Raw genomic sequence first — 15,690 nt, 5'->3', positions numbered from 1 at the left:
GAAACCAACGACCAAACTACCATTTCCCGATCTTTAAATCACCGAAACCCCCCCACCCAGTAAAAAGAAAACCAGCACGCAACACCCATTTCACTACCCTAAACCACCACTGAAAATCACCGTGAAAACACCCAGCAAAAATATCTAAACAAAGGGGCTTTAATGTTCTCGGATTAAAAACGAGGGGTTTTATCTGTGTCCTAGTTTGAGTCGAGGTCCAGTTGTTTCAGATCTGTTTGGGTTTCGATTTGAGGTTCCGGTCAAAGCTTCGGTTCGGGTCTCGTCGAAGAAAATGCGTTAGAATGTGTGTGTTTTAATGGAGGAAGAAAATGGGTTGGTTGATTTTTTAAAAAGATATGTATGATTGATGATGAAATTGAATATGTGTGTTAATGGAGGAAAAAAATGGTTTGAGTGTGTGTGTGTGTTAACGAAGGAAGAAGATGAGTTGGTTGATTTTTTGAAAAGATATATATGATTGATGATGAAATTGAATGCGTGTGTTAATGGAGGAAAAAAATGAATTGAATGTGTTTGCATTACTAGAGGAAGAATATGGGTTGGTTGATATTTATGATTGATGATAAAATTGAATGTGTGTGTTAATGGAGGAAGAAAATGAGTTGATTGATTTCTTGAAATGAAGAAGAAGAAGGAGAGTTTAGTGATGAAGAAAATAAAATTAATGGAGGGTTTAATGGTTAATTAGATTTTAATTAGTGTAAATATAATTAATAAAAGAAAAATCAAATGAAACAAAAAGGAAAAGAATAAAAAATTAAAATTTAGAAAGTTCTAACGTGGCACCGATGTGGCAGAGAGTGTGCAACACTTTCCCTTGTGTAACTGGTCACCTATTTGTTTTTACTCCATGTTAACAGAAAAAATAAGGTTAGGAGGTAATAAGTCGTCCGCAAAGATTGAGTGCGTCATAATTAATTCGAGTATCATTTGACTATTTTCTCTCTTTTTTTATTCCTAATTAAAGTTTTTAAGATTTTGTAACTTCTCACACATTTTGATAAATTTTAACAAGTTTTTGCATGCTATTAAAAATGATGATACCATGCATAATGGCCCCGCAAAGCACACTAATATTTCTTTTATGTGAAAATATTATTAAATTTGTTTTAAATTATATTTTTTTCTTAAAAATTTATTATAGACACGTAAAGAATTATCATATCATTAAAATTCTATCTTAATATTATTTATGATATTACTTATTATTTATTGGTGTTTTTTTTACCATTTATGATTTGCTATTGTAAATTTTTATTCGTTGGTTTAAAGGTAAAGTTTAATTTTTTAATTATCTTCTCCAGTAATTTGATGTCGTATCAGTAAAAGGTACTTTCCTCCATTTCATAATTTTTGCCTACATTTTAAGTTGCAAAGAACCAATCAAATTGTAGTCAGACCAAAAAAATAAATCATATTGTAGTAATTTTCAATTTCCCTCTCAATGAATTGATAGAAACGTCAACGACAGGATATGTAATAGAAACATTATTATATCAAATTGTAGTCAGACCAAAAAAATAAATCAGATTGTAGTAATTTTCAATTTCCCTCTCAATGAATGGATAGAAACGTCAACGACAGAATATGTAATAGAAACATTATTATACGATTTCGTGTTTTCAAAATATAATAATTAAATTCAACGTTCAACTGGTTTGTTTTTCAGAAGTCTAACTTAAAAGAAAGTTTGAAAACAAAGGAATACGAAGAAAGCGTATTCCGTGTTAGCAAACGAATTAAATTAAACATAAAAAAGTCAAAGCAAACAAACCAATATGATTATATATCAGAGATGCTAAAGAAGATAAGATGACAAACGAAGTTACATCACAATGAAAGCTTCTAGTTTCTTTTATGACGAAGGTAATCGGACAATTTGAGTACATCTTAATTATTCCGTTGGGTATTATGTGGCGTGGGTGAGAAATGAAGAGATATTTTCTCGAAAAAACATCAGGAGAAAGGATGCAATTGCACAGCACCTTTTCACGTTGAATAGGTTGTAATTTTTCTGATAACGCACAATAGCACTTGTTCACACCCTTTGTTGGCTATAAATTCAGAGGACTAGCTTCAGTTTTCTGAATCTAAATTCTGCACTTCTTTTACATATTTTCTTACAAACAAAATAGAGATTTTGTGTGATTTGTCACCGTCTTCAAGTTCGACGAAGTTATAAGCGTTTGAGGTACCGCTACTCCAATAACAAGTATATCCGTCTTATCCTAGGAGGAAATAATCCTACACCTCGCATACTTGAGGGGATTTATAAGTTCCTTAAGGACACAGTGAATTTTGTGAGCTCGGACAATTATTCTCAACTTTCAAATTATTTTGTATATTCTATTTACTGTTTTGAATGCAGATACCAACATATTCCACTGTAAGAAACTCCTACTTTGGATATTAGAAGGAAATTAAGAGGACCGTATACTTGGAAAAGAAAGCTACAATCTTACATAAATAACGGTAGGCAAAAAACCCATTAATAGTCATCTTAGATTTTGAGTAGTACAAAAATAATTTTCCAGAAGAACATTTCTACTCATCCTAATTTATTCGTAAACAAAAATAAAACAAATGAAGCATTCTTTACAGTAATGAAACCAAAGAAAGGACCTGATCTTAAGGTTGGGTTGATAATACCTATCCAATAATGGAATATAAATTATGACTGACTTACTAATCACTCGGTTTATGGGTTTATGCAAAGAGATGGCCCTAGTATATTAATTATTCTACCTCTAAGTCACGTAAAGTGACATAACAATTCGAAACACCGACAGCCAATTGACAAGTAATGTGCCTCTTCTCGTCATTATTTCTTCCATAGTACAGCCACTGGTCCTTGTTGATAACTTTCGAACAATAGTTGCAAATGAGCTTTGAGACCTCATTCTTATAAGGAAATGAGTAACACAAAGTTAAATCAAGCTTTTTTAGTCTCCTTGGACAAGCAGCACATGATGGATGAAGTTGAAATTCACAAATCTTGCATTGATAAAGAACAGTGTAATTCGTATGAACACCACTAGATTGACGACATCCAACGCATTGAATTTCAACTCCATCTTTTTTTGGAACGAGTGTGAGTGGATGTGGATGAAACGGGTGTTGAATTTTCTCAGGCAAACAAGAACACCTCTCGTGAATTATAAAATCACAAGTCAAACACCCTTTTTTCTTGTCTGTACTAAGATCTGTTCCACAAATTCCACATTTTTTATTCTTGACACTACTGTCCATCGACCGATCCAATTGTTGCAAAACATGTCTATGAAAGAATCGCTTATGTTTTGTTCCTTCATGATCATTCTTTTGGTAGTCAACTATAGAAGTATCATCCCCATCAAGATTTGTCAATTTACTTTTCACACCAATAATATAATCCTTATCACTTTTCCCTTTTCCATATACAGAATCAGCAACACACCCAAAATGAGTTATTAAATTATGACCGTGGTCATAAAACATCCAAGAATTCGATTTATCAATCGAGTGGTTGCAAATGTCACAAAGGAGTGGTCCGGCTTCATTCCTCAAAGGGTTCGCGTAGAAAACAGACAAAGCCAAATCCTTGTGAAGAACTTTACAAGGCACAGACGCGCACCCCATGTGAAGTGCAAAATCACAATGATCACAAGAATAGTGAAAGTTGAATAACAAAGCAGGATTGTCACCAACGTGACATGCCTTGCAATTAAATTCAGTACCAACTGAGGGAGTATACTTGAGATTTAGTTCATGTCCAGGGTGAGCTAAATGTTCAATGACTTGTGGGAACTCAAAACATGACTCATGAAGAAAGTACCTGCAACGTTTGCACCCGTATGCCATGCCTGAAATAGTTGTCTCGCAAAAATAACAGTGCACGCAATCTGATGCACGTAACGAGTACGTCAACAAGTCGTGTCGATGACTGAAATGTTTTCGTTCATGGATTCCAACTCGTTGTATCTCTTCAATAGTACTATGGTTCGATTGATGATTTTTGGTAGCAATAATTGATGATTGTTGAGTGTTTTCTTCTAATATGTAACGAAATCGACAAGGGAATGGATGATCTCTGAGAGAAACAAATTCGTTTTCTTCTAAAGAATTTTTTAGATGGGAGTCCATTTTTGTTGAGAGATAAGGCAGCTTGGAAAAGTGAGACTTATTTGTATTTTTGGAGATAATGGTTCTGGCCAAGATCCATTATTACTAAGACTAATATAAAGGGAAAGTCTTAATACGTTGAATTTCAACAGCGGCTACTCTCTTCAAGATGATGACTGATGAGAACTGATTAAACAAAGTGTTCACATTAAATGTCTCGTTTACGCGTTATACTTGACTAGGCTTTTTTGAATTTTTGCCTATTCTTGTGTCTAGAAGAATAATCCATACTTGCAAAAAGAGAATCGTTAGCTAACTAAGCAATCTAGGCAATTGTTAATTATACAAAGGTTTAAGTTATGATTCTTAATACGGTTTTTTGTCTATGTTATTTGATATAATTTGTCCTTCATGTCTTCTAAATTTTATTCTAGGCATATTAATTTTTATCATCGATGTTCTATTTTTTATCATCAGAACTATAAAAACCATTTCTTTTTTATTTTTGAGAAAAAAATCCTTCTAGTATTTCAGCTTAATTTCAGAATGTGTCACTTTCAACTAATAGCGTACATGTCAAATTTTGACGTAGTCAAATTTTCCTGAAAATCGTACAGTGGCAGAACTTCGTCACAAATTTAAGGAGCATATTACCATATTTTTTCATGTTTCTTAAACGGAGATATTAGTGGAAGTGGTGACACTTCAATGCGGGTTTACATCTGAACCATTCAAATTTCATCATATTAAGTATAATTGTCACTTATTTTCTTCTCCAACCGCTTAGTTTCTAATAGGTTTGAATCATTTAGATCTTGTAAATAATCTTTATAAAATCATTAAGATGTTTGCTTAACTATTCTTGTGAATGTAAGATTTTTTTATTATTTTATTATTACTACCGTCAATTATCAATGGGGTAGAAATTCTGCATACTCGTCTAGCTTCTCATTGTCTAGCCTTTCCCGAAAGTTTCCTGCTCCATAGCGCAATAACTATCCAAATCATTTGACACTTTTTCTCACTATGCAGCCCATCGATTTCCACTTCATGAGTATTTATAGCTTTTGTAGGACTTGAGTTTCAGCGAAACCTTCTTTTTCTTTTCTTGTGAAGGACAAGTCGCTTTTAATCCAGTTGAGGAGAGGGAAGAAAGAACAGTTCACCAAGAAAAAAAAAAACAAATTGAAAACGGCAAAGGAAGTCTAATTGTTAGATGAGGGCGTAAGTTGATCATATGTTCAAAATTGAATCTAGATATATGTACAGTCTAATTGTTAGATGAGGGCGTAAGTTGATCATATGTTCAAAATATTGAAAACGGCAAAGGAAGAAAAAAATTAAATGAGTTAGTTGTAAAATATTATAGAACAGCAAGTGGATCTCCTCCTAATTCAGAGGCTTACCTAACAATATCGGGAATAAGGCAAAAATACCATATACTATTTCAAGGATTTCATCTATAGTAGTCAAAGAATACGAACTTAGCCATTCAATTAAGCAAAGTGTCTTGCCGAGTATAAATATATAAATTTAAAAGAGAAAAAGAAAGAAAGGGCATTAAATGATGAAAACAAAGTATAGAGCCCGTTTGGATTAGCTGAAAAAAAAAAGTGGCATTTAAGCATAAGTGCTAAAAATACTTTTTAATGCTAGAAAATTATTTTATAAATAAGCAGTTACTCCCTCCGTTCACTTTTACTTGTCCACTATTCCCTTTATAGATTTTCATTTTTACTTGTCAATTTTCACATATCAAGGTAAGACAAAAAAATAATAATCCTGTTTTACCCTTAGCATTTATTACTCATTTCAAATCATTTTCTAACTACAATACAATTATACACCATTTAATAGGGGTATTGTGGTAAAATATCTCTCTTAACCATTGTTTTTTAAACAGCGTGAAAAGTCAAAACGTGACAAGTAAAAGTGAACGGAGGGAGTACGTGTTTGGATAAGAGTGCTTAAAGGGTTTTTAGAAGTAAGGTTAGTATTGAAATTAGCATAAAATATAATGGATAAAAGGGTAAAGTTGGTCAAACCAAAATGACTTTTAAGCAACAAAAAAAAAAAAAGTTGAGGTTGAGCAACTTTTTGGTTTTGACTTATTTTATGCACTTTTTAACTTAATTTAAGCCATTTTCTATTTTTACCAAACACCCAAATAAGTTAAAAATAACTTATAAGCTGGTTTGACCAATTTATAAGTCAATCCAAGCGGGCTCATGGTATGAAAATAGCCGTTCAAGCAAAGGGTCTCCTATGTCGAGTCATTGAACCAACAAGTTGTGGCATGTGAACATTAAATTCGATCGTGATATGTGTTAGTACTGTAATTTGACATAATGGTTATTTTAGAGAAATAAACAATTACTACTTTTTTTTAACCTAATCTATTAAGTATTAAATATCAATTTTAAAAGTGGTGGCCAAATGTAGTATAGTATTCTCATGTAGTTTACAAGTTTTACTTTTATTGTCAACAATGAAAATATCAATCGCTCACCGAAACTGTAGCGTCTTGATTTTTTTTTCCCGCTAAATCTTACTACTAATTTGCTTCTATGTCCATCTATTTTCCCTGTTGCTCAACGCTCTGCTAGACATGTGAATTAATGTGTCCGCCACTTCTGCGATTTTCATCCGCGCTAGTCAAAAATATCAAGTTGCGCGCAATTAACTATTTTATGAATATTTATTACCTTCTATCGGTACATATATTGAAGAAATCTGTCCTTCGAAAAGTCACTTTTTTCTCTATTGAGATTTGAATACGAGTTTTCTAATTTTTATCCCACTTTCTTAAAAGTATCAATTAGGTTACACGTATATACGTTGACCTTCTATGAAGAAGAAAGTTCAAGATTTAAAATGGTACATTTTTCCAATGAAGGAAAAACATACTTATATACAAGACTAGTTGCGGGAGGCCCGTGCTAAGCCCGGCCCCAACTTCAAGATATAAAAATAATACGTTAATTTTATCAAATAAGTATAATTTATGTTACATTTGTCTGCTACATAATTAATTTAATGTAATTGTAGGTTAAATATATTTTATTGATAAGTTTTCATAATAATTGGATAATTTTTAAAGACAAAATTATTTATGAGGAAGCAAATTTGGTAGAAAACTTAGCTAATATCAGAGGGACGCAAGTGATTCAATATTCTATAAACATGATAGAGCATGATAAATACAACTGGACGAAGATCATTTAGTATTTTTATGATTTTGTGAGAATGCGATTTTTATTTATAGATAGAAATAGATATCTTTAAATATTTATTAAATTTTCACTAATTTATTTTATGTTTCGAGGCTTTATTCTAGTTAAATGTGGGTTTTAACCTTACTTTTAAATGAAATTCAAGAAACAACCTAAATTCATTAAAATGAGCCTCAAGAATCAATTTAATTCTTCATATAATTAGTTTTTAGTTAATCAAACAAGGGATTATGAATATAATTTGATTTTGAATTTGACTGGTAATGCTACCTTCATCTTTAACACTATACAATACCATCCAATAATTTTTAGTTTTTGTATTTGTAAGTACATACAATATCACTAAAGAAGCAACATGTTGGAGGTTTAAACTAATAGAGGAACATATGACGTGAGAAATACTTAAATGTAAAGGAAGACCTCATAAATGCTTCAGTTGAAAAAAAAGAAAATTTGGCTCTAAAGTTACCTAAATTTTACTGGTCTAATGACAAATAATTTAAAAGGTACTTCACCCGATTCATATTATATGGTGTTTTTAGCTTGGCACCCATAAGAAATCTTTTGACTAAATTAATCCTTAATTAAATACTTTCAATTTAATACTATATCTTGCTTTTGAAATTATTCACTTATCGAAATAAAAGTAAATTTGAAAAAATAATAATACATGCTTGATTATATAAATAATTAATTATTTTAAACTAAACATAAAAATTAAAGCAAAATATAATACAAATCAAAGGGATAAACTAATAAGCAACAAGAAGAGATTTTTGAAAAAACATCAAACAACACACTAATTATAAAAGCCCATGTGAAAGTGGTCTTCATTGATAATGAGAGCGAAATAAGCAAATGAAATTCAGCAAGGACTAATCAAAACAGCCACTTGTAAGAATTCTATATGATTGATGTGAGGATGTGAGGACGACATAACCCTCACATCCTCACTTATATTAAGTAGTAAAATAAGTAGGATAATCTTTCTTCACAAGGTACAGTCCGTCTCAGCAAAGAAAGTTTTAAAAGGAGATACATGAGCCCAATTAACGAGATAGGGATTAAATATGGCCAGTTTACTAATAACAAAGGCATTTTTGTATTATTCCATATAGTTTAGAGTTATTTTTAAACCAATAACAAAATAAAAGGATATTTTATTGCGCTTTCAATAATTCAGGAGCACTTTTTATCATTTTCCATAAATAAAATCGTATCTTGGGATAGCCTCCATATACTCTTTTTTCATAAAAGAAAAATTCTACCCTTTCGTCCCAATTTATGTAAGAGTGTTTGACTTGACAGTTGGCACGAAGTTTAGGAATAAAAGTACTCCCTCTATCTCAATTTATGTGAGGGTGTTTGACTTAATAGTCGGCACGAGGTTTAAGAATAAAAGTACTCCTATGCTTTTTGTAACTTTTGTCCAAAATAAATTATTGATATTTATATGGCTAGAAATCATTTTATTAAAGTTAAAATAAAAAACTTAAAGTTAAATTGTTACTACTAAATATAAAAATATGTTTCTTTTTTTTTATACTCACCGAAAAAATAGTGTGAAATAAATTGAGACGGAGGGACTAGTATATATAGTGTAGGAGTCGGTTACAAGAACCGAAGGAAGACTATTGCATGTTTCCGCGTAATCCTTTTGGATTTCTATCGTCAATGAAACGGCACTGGGCGATTCTGGTCTGCATTTTATTGGTATTTTGCGGGCTTGGAGTTTCAATTATTGAAATTTTGAAAATTTTACATTGTACCCATTTGAATTTACGGCTGGTAAGTTTTGAATATAACAATTTGTGCAAAGACATATTTCTGGAGCTTTGTGGAAAATTCTCAGCTACACTGTCCATTTTTTAAGAGTTAGAAATGAGGCACTTCAGCTTTATTATTACTATTGGATGATATCTTTTTGTTTTTATTTTTTTTATGCTTGTCGTTCATTTTCTACTAATTTATATTTTGGTAATCTGGTTCAAATTTATGACAATATTACTTTTCACTAATATATTATCCTCCGTCCTAGTTTAAGTGTATTACTTTCCTTTTTAATTTGTCCCAAAAAGAGTTTCTTTTTTTATATTTAGTACGTTTACAATTCAAACATCATGTGTGGCAAGTTTAAAACCATAAATTTACACACATCTTTAATTTAGGACCACAAGATTCAAAAGAGTCCTTTATTCCTTAAACTTTGTGTCCTGTCAAGCTAAGACAAGTATATTTTTACATTTGCTTTACTTTTATTTGGTATGGTTATGTCATGAGATAAGTTTAAAAGGAGACAGTGAGAATTTATATAGCTGATCGCAGACCACAACTTGTTTGAGACTGCGGCATAGTAGTAGTACGTAGTTGTTGGTTCAAACTATTCTTGCAGTTGCATTTTACATGTTTTCTCATGCTTCATGAAGCTAAAGAATCGGATCATCATTATTTATGATCCAATTTTACTTATAGTATATAACTTCTTTCGCCTGATTTTGACGTCAGATAACCTGATCCACTATCTAGTCAAGGTTTGTCCCCCCCCCCCCCCCCCCCCGGTCTCCTTTTTTTTTTCTTCCGAAAAAAGGCCTAAAATGCCCTTGGAACTATGGAATTTGGTACAAAAATGCCTTCCGTTTACCTTTGGGCTTTAAAATGCCCCTGCCGTCAATCTATTAGGCCTAAATTGCCATTATTTTAAGAAAAATTTACTGGACATAACTACCTATAAGACTTATTTATTAATAATAGTTACCTTTTATTTTATTTATTTTTAATAGCTTAAATTAATTTCAAAATTACCGATTGTAACTGATCTACAAGCGTCTCTGTATTTCCCTAAACTTACGGCCCATGTTCCCCAATAACTCCCAATCTCTTCTCTTTTCAAATTAATTTCTCTCCCATCTTCAATATCTTCAACCGTATTATATGCCCATTATCTATCATCATTATTATCACGATTCCATCTTCCTTAATCGTTACCCACACAGTGTAGGTAACAAATTTTGATAATTTATTAGAATTTTTTTAATTTCTTTGTTGTATTTCTCTATATTTATTCTTATATTTCATCGTTTTCTTTGTTTCTTTTTCATTCCTTTTTTTTCTGTTTTCAGCCATTGTTAGAGTGTTTAAAACAAGATCTAATTCTCCATTTTAATGGCGGAAAGAGATACTTCAAGTAGGAATACTCGAGGTAGTCCTCATGCTTATGATGGTCCTAGTTTCTCTTTGGGATTTTCACAACAACAACTTCCAATTGCAGGAGAATCTGCTAAAATTGCTGCTGAGAGAAGAAGCAAGAAGATTCATGACCCATCAAGGATGCGTCAACTTCCTCCAACTGAAGTTCCAAAACGGAGCAAGCCAAAAGATGATGTACCAGTAAAAAAAGGTTCTAAAGTTGCTCAACAAAATAAGAGAAAAGTAACCAAGCCTTCTTCTGACGTTAAGGGTAAAAATGTTGTTAAAGATGTAGATCTGGAAGAGGATGAACAGGTATTGATGAAATTTTTCGATTTTGTTGTTTTGTATTTCACTATATTTATGTATATTTCGACATAATTGGATATGCAATTCAGTATATTTCTGTGTATTTAATAAAATCTATATGTGCATCAACTGTAGTTTATATCATATACAACATAACTGTGGAAGTTGTTTTCGTGGTTAACTGTATTTCATTATATTTCTATGTATTTTCACAAGTACATATGTTTACTATTCTGTACTTATTGATTTTATAAGCTGTGTTATGCAATTTTTTTTTGTGTATATATTTTTCTTGGATATGCAATTCAGTATATTTCTTGTGCGTGTCTATGTTTTATACAGTTGTTTCAGCCTTAACTTAGTGTTGCATTTTTATTTTAGGAAACTAAATTCTATGTTAGGAGTCATCCTGAAGAGGCTCCATCGATGCAACGGTACACTAATATCGAGAGTAAGCTAACTGTTCCACAGTTAGAGATCTTTTCCAAGACAATATTTAGGAAATTCCTCGGAATGCAGCACCTGGAGGTTCAAGCACAGATTTTTAGGTGCTTCATGGTAAGAGAGCTCAAGGAGAGCACTTATGATTGCTTTACAATTGATATAAATGGTACCGTATTGAGATTTACCATGAGAGAACTTGCCCTTATGAGCGGGATAAATTGTGTAGCCGATGAAGGTGAATTTACATACGATGAGGAAAAATCGAATAGGATTATGGATGTATATTTTGGTGGAACTAGGAGTAAAGTAAAAAGATTGGAGTTCATTGATTGCTTTAAGAATAAGTGTTGGGGAGATAATGATGAGGACGCTGTTAAGTTTGCAATTTTGTTTTTTATAAATACATACATCTTTTGTGGTGAGCCTAGGAAAACGAATATACCAAGGGTTCATTTTGAAGTGGTTGAGGATGGAAGGTATGTAGATTATACATGGGGCAAAGAAGCTTTTAATGAGTTGATTAGAAGCATCAACAAGAAGTATTCTGCCACAACACAGTATTATAGGATCCATGGGATGCCACTGGCTATGCAAGTTTGGCTTTATGAGTGTTGTTCAAGAGTTCCATCGTATCTCTCTATTAAATCCGTAAATTCCATTCCAAGAATGTTGAATTGGAGGTCCATCGACAGTCAGCCAAAATATAATATTTTGATGGAAGACATTTTTAGAGACGGCAAACAGTCGGTAATATTCGAACACTCTAACTTATTTTTATGTTTTTTCATAGCATTTTGTTTTGCAATTATGCCTTACTGATTTTAGTTTGTACTCCACTGTTCTACTGTCGTATTATTGCTTTTCTGCTGGTTTTTTCCTGATTTTTTGTATTTCACTATATTTCGGTGTATTTCCTTTTGCAGTTTCACCATACTTTTTAGATTTCATTATATTTCTGTGTATTTCTATGTATTTCAGTGTTCAAAATGTAAGTTTAAATAGTTTTATAACACACTAATTAAATATTTATTTATTTCTTCTTCAGAGATGTACATTTGCAAATACAATCTCCACTAGCAGTGAGTTGGAGAGCCTCCAATTGCCCGATGTTGTTGTCTGTCGAGATATAGTAGACAAAAATGTCTTAGTTGATGCCAATGAAGGTACCCAAGTCACAGATATGCCAGTGGATGACTTTGATGATTTCAGTACTACTCCCCCCCCCCCCCCCCCCCCCCCCCTTTCTAAGGGCAAACAGCAACAACGGACGAATCAGACAGATTCTCCACCTTCAAAGAGACGCAGACAACTTCCTACAATAGCTTCCACATCTAAGAAACAACAAATCCACACCAAACCACAGACAACTGTGAAGAAGAGTCACAAGGATCAAAAGGTTGCTCAAAAGCCTATTTTACAGAAGTCTGCTTCACCAAAGTTGAATGAACAAATGAATAGACCCCAAAATACCACAGTCCTACGTGATGTCCCTACTATATCCATGAAAGAGGAAATGCAATTGCTAAGGAAAGATTTTCAAGTTTTCAAGGAATCAGTAAGTGATTTTAGTTACGAAACAAAAAAAAAGTTTGGTGTATTTAATTTACTGTTTCTAAACAAATTGAAATACTATTTTTGTTTAAATATTAGGTCGTTGGTGAGTTCACAAGTGAGTTGTCCAAGCTTCGAACTTTCATGGATGACAGCTTCAAGAAGCTATTTGAAGCAATCAAGGTGAACAATTCTGCGGACAAGGTAAATGTGTGAAATAGCAATTGAACTAACATTTTTATACTCTTATTGCGAAATACAATTTATATTAATTCATTTTTTTTATGTGAAGGCTGCTGATAGTGAGGCGCCGGAGCATCAAGATGATGCTGGGCTACAGTTAACGCCTGAAGAAAACTTACGTCATGATTCTACCATTCAAACATCTCCTCCGAAACATGATGATGAGTCAATTAAGGTAAAATGAGTTTGTGACGTAAAATCCATCTTTTAAAGTTATGTTGTTGTGCATTGTATGCACAAAAAAGTATATGGTTGCCATGTTCCAGTCTATAATTTTAAAGTTATGTTTTCATCGGTATTTTCTATTTTACAAACTTTCGTATTTTATGGCGTTTCGTTTGTATTTCACTGATACAATTGTCTATTTTACAATTTATTTTTTGTATTTCTATGTATTTCCACCCCCACAGAATCAATCTAATCCTGGCCCTATTTTTGTGTATTTAGTTATTCTCCAACCTTATATTTTTATGTTATGATTTTGTTTTAAATTTTGATTTTTTCTTATTCAAAAGGGTGTTGGACCAAAGTTACATGAGGAAGTTCCGGAAATTGTAGTGACCGCCGGAAATTTAAGAGCAGATACACGTAAAGCTTCATCTGAAGAGATTAATCGAGCGGACGAAGGATCTTTCAACTCAACAGAGGTAAATTTTACATTCAATCTTATAGATCTTTTCAAGATACTGCTATACTTAACATTTATTAAATCTTTTTTTTTTAGGGAATGGTCGCAGAGATGCTCATTGAGTTGCCTCTAGAAACTCGTGTACCAGAAGCAGGTGCGGGAATACAACCCGGGGACATCACTGATCATTCAATTTTTAGAGACTCCACACAGATTCAATGAGAACATTACTAAGTCACAATGGTTGATCCCTGACGAAATGTTACCAAGCCAAATAGGTTCGTCAGGATTATCTGTGTTTCATCAAACGGGTCACAAAAGATTTGTTATGCCAGTAATGTCTGCTGATAAAGGAATACAACAGCCAGTGATTAATGCGGAAGTTGTAATTGCTCAACCAGATGTTATTCCAACTAGGATAGTCAAACCTAGTAAATACTTCAGTTCACCTTACATGACCAATTACGGCTCTGCAGAAGCTTCTGTTCAAGACCCCACACCTTCCATATTTAAAAAGAAGCATCCATTTGTTGAAGATCCAATTAATGGCCCGCGAAATATTTCGCTTATTCAACAATACCAGAATTGGCTTGAACAGGATCTACTTCTAAGGTATGATAAAAAGTAAGTTTGAACGTATTTACCTTTTTAATTTATATATTCATTCTTTCAGCCAAGTAAACTGTTCAAATTGAAAATAACTGATTGTTGTTATTTAGAAAGGGTAAGGAAAGCCGTTACAAAAAGAATAAGCAAGCTTTGGATCCAGATGACATCAATTTTGGCTTCAATTTTGGTGTGTTACATGTTGATGACAAAAACTGGTTCTATCTCTTATCGATGAATGACCAGTCTTGGAATGATGAGGTGCTATATTTCCTATTTCCTCTTTTCCCATATTTCTCTATATTTCCCATATTTCTCCATATTCCTTCTGTGTATTTCTCTATATTTCCTGCATCTTGACTGCATATTTTTCTGCGAAGCTTATTTCATTTTTTTTACCAGTATCCATTACACTAATTTCATTTTTTTTGGACAGCATATTGATGTCATTTTTTACTACTTGCGGAAGAAAGGCAAGTACAACAAGGATACCAGATTCAAATTCACAACAGTTGACTGTATGTTCTTCTCCAAAATTGATGAAATTCATCGTGCATATGCTAATCCGGAGGGGACCAGTAGTGTTGCCAGTTCGGAGAACGAAATATGCGAGTACATTAACGGGCATAGGATGCTGGCTAATGTCACATGGCATACAGTTGATTGTGTTCTCATCCCTATCAACATCAAAGAGGAAAATCACTGGATCTTGATTATAGTGCCATTCACTGACAGGTATTCCTATTTTTTTTTTTTTTAAATTCATTAAATCTGCATATCTCCCTGTATGTTCCTCGTATTTCTATCCTACAAGGTCCGTATGAAATTTAATTTACCAACCTGTTAACCGAGCTGATGTAATATTCCTTTACGTGCAGGCGTCTGTATATCTACAACTCATACCGAGCTGCTGGTCATGATGCTGTTGTTAGAAGAGAAATACAAGCTAGCTACCCTATTGCCACATCATCTACATTTGTCTGGACTTTATGAGAAAAAAAGGCATCGATTGGATTAACCACCCATCATACAAGGGCAAACAACAGACTGATGACTTTCATGTCATGTATGTGACTTGCCACAACAAGCCTCTGGCAGCATGTATGTCTTTCAACATCAGAGTTCCATTTTTTTTTTTTCAAAATTCTCAACCAATAATCATTTTTATATTTTATTTTTTCAGGGATTGTGGTGTGTATGTTGCCGCATTTGCTGAATACTTTTGTTCTGGACGAGGCATTCCATCTGAAATTGATGCAGAAACACTACGTAATAGATACGGGGCATTACTATGGGAATACGGATGGCAAAAGGTTGTTTTGAATGCCTTCAGTGACAATGAACTGCCGCCAAGACCAGTTAGGCCTG

The 15,690-nt window shown here is 32.8% G+C and overlaps 2 protein-coding genes across 2 annotated transcripts; one reads left to right on the top strand and one right to left on the bottom strand.

The window, feature by feature from the left end:
- Positions 1-2,458: 2,458 nt before the first annotated feature.
- Positions 2,459-4,236, bottom strand: LOC132623120 (uncharacterized). Its single transcript, XM_060337827.1, has one exon. The coding sequence runs from the start codon at positions 4,141-4,143 to the stop codon at positions 2,758-2,760; it is 1,386 nt and encodes a 461-aa protein (XP_060193810.1). The 5' UTR covers positions 4,144-4,236; the 3' UTR covers positions 2,459-2,757.
- Positions 4,237-10,517: 6,281 nt separating this feature from the next.
- On the top strand, positions 10,518-13,938 carry LOC132624435 (uncharacterized). The gene is made up of 8 exons (XM_060339218.1): positions 10,518-10,856; positions 11,232-12,041; positions 12,340-12,457; positions 12,575-12,849; positions 12,945-13,049; positions 13,138-13,263; positions 13,604-13,735; positions 13,813-13,938. The coding sequence occupies exons 1-8, from the start codon at positions 10,518-10,520 to the stop codon at positions 13,936-13,938; spliced, it is 2,031 nt and encodes a 676-aa protein (XP_060195201.1).
- The last annotated feature ends 1,752 nt before the right edge of the window (positions 13,939-15,690 follow it).

This window comes from Lycium barbarum, chromosome 12 (assembly GCF_019175385.1).
Source record: "Lycium barbarum isolate Lr01 chromosome 12, ASM1917538v2, whole genome shotgun sequence".
Lineage (NCBI taxonomy): Eukaryota > Viridiplantae > Streptophyta > Magnoliopsida > Solanales > Solanaceae > Lycium > Lycium barbarum.
The sequence above is the reverse complement of the archived record's forward strand: the minus strand, read 5'-3'. Positions and strand labels throughout refer to the sequence as shown.